Source organism: Prosopis cineraria, unplaced genomic scaffold, assembly GCF_029017545.1.
Source record: "Prosopis cineraria cultivar Desert tree isolate PC_DT_omini unplaced genomic scaffold, ASM2901754v1 PC427, whole genome shotgun sequence".
NCBI classification, from domain to species: Eukaryota; Viridiplantae; Streptophyta; class Magnoliopsida; order Fabales; family Fabaceae; genus Prosopis; species Prosopis cineraria.
Window position 1 is genome coordinate 45,559 of NW_026555752.1, and position 5,466 is coordinate 51,024.

The following is a 5,466-nucleotide window of genomic DNA, read 5'->3' on the forward strand; positions in this document are numbered from 1 at the left end:
CCCCCCCTCTTTCTATATCTATCCTATCAATTTGGTAATGAATTAATGTATTTGTGAATTAATTGAATTTCTCAGCTGAAGGAACAAAACATCCATTGATAGCTTTGGAAAGACTAAGAAGGAAAGAAGAGCATTTCGATATAATTGTGATAGACACTCATTTGCCAGACATTGATGGATTCCAACTTGTACACAAACTTGTTGATCACCATTGCTCAATACCTTTCATAAGTAAGTCCCATTAATTTCTTTCTTCTTTTTCAACTACACATGAGCATGTATGTTTTTTTATTATTGGTTATAGAAATGAGTTGAATATATTAATAATGGCCAAACAAGCCATTACAATTTTATTTTATTCTATATATACATACACATCACATTACTTCATCAGGTATAGGACCTCAAATAAAATGAATGTTAGAAGGTATAGCCAGTAAAACAGATTTTGCTTGGCTAGCTAATGATGCCAAATTAAATTTTTATTTAAGCACAAATAATTGTTTTCAATATGAGTGTATGTTAGAAACAACAGGAGGATAAAAGACTAAATAATTTGAAATTAAATAGAAGTAAATCAAAAGAAGAAAAAAAACGAAAGATAACACAAAATTTAAGTTTAGAAAATCTCAATGTGAGGGACAAAATTAATGGCTGCGCAACGATAAGTGAGAAATTTTAGGAAACAAAATATATTTTACAATTATCGTTTCATCTTTATGAGAATGTAGAGACTAGAATAGATATAAAATTTCTAAAAAAGCTAAACATATTAACTGAACCAATAAATAATATCTCCTGAAATCTCAATTATATATATAAAATAAAGATAATAAATTTTAATTAAACTAATATATTAAATAAGACTAATCATAATAAATTATAAAAATTCGAGTGATAGTCTCAGCAACGTATTATTTAGGTAAACAATATAAAAATTTTTGTTAAAATGAACATCATTCTCCCCATATAATTAGAGTGAATTATATATATATATATATATATATTATTTAGAACTTGTGAATTAGGTGATCACTTTCTATAAATTTTATAAATATATTGAAAAATTGAGAGAATATTTGTAAACTAGTTAGTAGCCTATCTAGAGTTATCAAATAGACTAACCTGATGAACTGTGTTGGGTCAATCATGAATTAGACAATTTTGCCCCTATTAACCCCCTTAAATCCTATTTAGTGCTAATTTTTATTGATTTGATCCCTTAAATTTTCCTCGTCAACTAATCATGCACTCTCATATACACAGTGATTTCGATGGAGAGGGATGAGAGAATGATGGAGAAAGCGTTGAATAGTGGTGTGGTGGTACGTTACATTGTGAAACCAGCAACAGCAAGTGACTTCAAAGGTATATGGCAGTACACAATACCTTCAATAGTAATGAAAATGAAAGGTAAGAAGAAGCCAACATCATCATCATCACCACCATTAATAAGAAGCACAAGAGATCAACAAGATGATAATAACATTGAAGATTCTTCATGGACTACTAGCAAAGGACATCATAATTATTATAAAGACATCATCATGTCATCATCATCACACCACCACCATTGAACAAAATTGTCAAAAGAAAGGAGTTTGTTGTGAGGGCTTCAAAGAATGCTTCTGCTTTTGAAGGCGGCGCCGAGAACAATGGATCATCGTCGTTGTCTGGGGTTATCAAGAAGAGCAAAGTTGTGTGGACAAGCGATCTTCAAAGCCGTTTTTTACAAGCCATAAACATTATTGGGTTAGAAGTAAGTAAGTAATTTTTTCCCTCCTTAATTAGTGTGGGAATGATGTTTTGCACAGGGCTTAAGAAATTAGTCAAAGTGTTGATAACTTATAAATTTTATCACATGTTAATTAGAGTTTTATATTATATATATGGTTAAATCGCAAATTAGCCCCTAAACTATAGGTCTAGAAGCATCTAAAACCTTAAACTCATTATTTTCCCTCAACATTTCAAGACGGTGTAATATTGTCTTTTTATACAATTCACCAATATTAACTTTGACTATTAGTTGTCCAAAAAATTACAGAAAATGACCTCAAAAATCACAAAAAAAATGACCAATCATATGTAACTTTTGGCTTCTTGTCTGTGATAGTTTTTGTAATTTTCTAGTCAATTAATAGTTAAAGTTAGCTTTTGCTAATAATAAGGGTCACATTGTACTATTTTTAAAAGTTAAAGTAGACCTATATTTCTTGGATAAAGTTACTCTTTAATCCTTTTTTATATATAGATATATTACTTTACATACGTTAGTGTCATGATGTTTTTTGAGCTTTTTTGGTGTATGCATATTCAGATGCAGTTCCAAAAAAGATTCTTGAAGTCATGCAAACACCAGGACTGACTAGGGAAAATGTGGCAAGTCACTTGCAGGTTTGTGTCCTTTTTAACATAAAACCAATCCAGATATTGATTAATTATAATGATATAATCGAACATATTTAATAGCCTGTAATTAATTTTAATTAATCACATATTATTATATGTGTGTGCGTATTCTATACTAGCTTTTTGGATGCAGTTGAAGTGAAAGATTGATTATCTTCACGGGGGGAAAAAAGAGCAAAATCCAGACATGTCTTTTATTCTCAACATTAAGTGCATATTTATAAGTATTCAAATTTGAAAGAAGCGCTCATTATAATGAAATAAAAAGCTCATTGAGAAATGAAACAGACATAAATAGTAAATAAATAACAATAAGAAATCCTATTTTTTTATATATTATGTTGAGTTTATATGTGAGTATAGAAATAATCATTCATGCACACCAAATGTAATGCTTGCCCCACTCTAGAATCGGGTCAAGCCTTGTGTTGTGATATCTAAAATTACTCATGTCAAGCTCCTACTTTAATTTTAGTAAAAAGAAATATAATTTTCGTGAATTGATAATCATGTTTTATTAATATTTAATTATCTTCTATTAGATATGAATAATTAATAAAATCTTGATCTAATGAATATTTGCAGAAATATCGGCTTTTTCTAAAGAGAGTGGCTCGGATGTTTGCGATGCTAATGAACCATGAGACAAACAAGAAGGATGTATTCACAAGTTTGGGATCAAAGTACCCTAATTCACTGATGTTAAAGAACATTAAAGAGGAATTCAGAAGAATGTTAAAATTCAGAAAACTTAGATCAACTTTTTCTTCTTCATATCCTTATTCCTCATCAGCCAACAAGAACCCTAATTCTTCTCCCTTATTCAAACCAACATCCATGTTTCAGTATCATCATCATTCTAGCTTCCCAAAGTCTCATCATCGTCATTCTACTTTTTCATATTCCACCCCAAAAATGAACGCTTATGAAATGTTACAGGATCAAATAATGCCTGCAAGTACTTCAAGTAATATTCACACCAACAATTTCACTGGCACTGGATCAGGGTTTGCATCAGCTTTTGATAAACAAAGGGATCAGATGATTCAGCCTATTGGATCAAATATTGGTGTTTCAAACACTTATTATGATTCTTGTGGGTATAATATTGATAATGATAATTCCTTCATCAATGGTTCATCAAATTTCGGTTATTTGGTTGATGGAAGGTTAAGTCCCTCTAGCTGTGAGCTTTTTAGGTCAAATCAAAGTATGGCAGATAAAGCGGGAAGCAATAATGACAATATTCTGGAAAATATTTTGGAGCAAGAAAATCTGTACGAGGTTTTGAATAATGAAGGAGATCACAGTTATCAAACTATTGAAGTTGAAGGGAATTACAATAATGACGCCTCACTTGTGCCACTAGCTCAGTATTCAAACTGCAGTACTGGATTTGATTACTGTGGTGATATCATCATGGAAGAATTAAATGATAATGGGCAGTTCTCTAATCAGTATGTCTAATTATTTTCTAATGTGTTTACTATGATATTTTTTAATTAATGAATTAAAATTTTTATCTAAACAGATTACAAGATTTTTAATAATTAATTTGATGAATTAAAGTGTAAGCCTTTTCAGTTTATCCCATAAAGTAGTGTTTTCCCTAACCAATTTTTTGCCCAATTTTTCCTTAATTTAGTCTTTTAGTAAATCTAAAATGTAAAAAACCTTAGAAATTAAGAAGTACTGTTATGTTTGGTAAATGAAATTTAGTTAGCTCAAATCCTAATTAAATGGAAAATACCCGAATTTTAAAAATAGATAAAAATAATTTCTTGTGCATATTATACAGCATTATATAACTGTTAAGCGAGATAATCAATATTCTTCACCAGCATTTCAATTAATTTCCATTTCTATTTCTAATATAAATACCTGCAGCAGCAAGAAAATCAAGAAGTGGCTGGCAAAGATATTGACCCAAGAGTTGAATCTACCAATGACTATTTTCCATCATTTGACCAAATCTCTGATCAGGCAAGTTTTATAATTAGTTTTCGATTCTTCTCATGTTTTTATTCCTTCATTTGAAATTCCATGTTACTCATTTTTCAATCTGTGCCTGCATAATTTTTATAGCTGTGAAAAATTAATAAAAATCTTGAAAAACTAATTAGGTCATGTTTGATGGTTAATTAGGGATGTTCTGTTCATTGAATTTAGTTTTCAAAAACCTAACATGTTCTAAGTGAATGCATTTGAATTTACAACTTTCTACATATTTATATGTCGAAATCATTCACTATTAGTGTTGAGTTTTTAATGCCTCTTACATGTTGTGAACTAACATATATTTAATTTCCTGTTTCATTTTTAAGTGTATGTACTTGCAATAAAACTTGGTAAAATGTTTTTACTTTGATTTCTAATTAATCAATTGTTAATCCAGTCTATATTGACGTGTTTATATATAGTATTTAATTATAACTAATATATGTTCAATTGTATATACATATACAGTTAATGGAAAGCCTGAATTTCTCTGAGAAAGACTTGGAAAATCTCAACCTCGAACAAATTCCCCAGGCATGCACACACACACACACACACACACACATATATGAATTAGTTAATTCGCTTCAAAGTTTATTCAATTACTGCTTAACTTGTTTTTTTTTCTTATTAATTTATATACCTCCATTAATTTTTCTCAGGATTGGGACGATGACTTCCTGGAATCTTTATTCAACAATGGACTGTAACTAAAGTTCAATGAATTTAAGGCCTGTCTCTGTGTGTGTGTGTGTGTGTGTGTGTGTGTGTAACATTTCAGAATGAACTTGAGCTAGCACCGATGTTGTCCTCTTTTGAATTCCCATAATTAGAGATTTTTTTTGCATAGTGTAATGTGTATATTTTATATTTTATAAGACATGATAGTATAAGTTTAAGTAAGATGGATTTTAAAGCCTTATTATGATCAATATAGGTTATAGTTCAAAAGATTGCATACTAATGTATTTACAGATTATTCATTAATAATTTTTCATATTTTCAAATTGGTTGCATATCCTTATTAATCGAATCATTGGTTATATATATATTGGA

At 29.6% G+C, this 5,466-nt stretch overlaps 1 protein-coding gene across 1 annotated transcript; it reads left to right on the forward strand.

Annotated features, from left to right (window-relative positions):
* Positions 1-1,274: 1,274 nt before the first annotated feature.
* Positions 1,275-3,879, forward strand: LOC129297056 (two-component response regulator ARR12-like). The gene is made up of 4 exons (XM_054935430.1): positions 1,275-1,368; positions 1,641-1,763; positions 2,321-2,397; positions 2,998-3,879. Exons 1-4 carry the CDS (start codon positions 1,275-1,277, stop codon positions 3,877-3,879), a joined length of 1,176 nt encoding a protein of 391 aa, XP_054791405.1.
* The last annotated feature ends 1,587 nt before the right edge of the window (positions 3,880-5,466 follow it).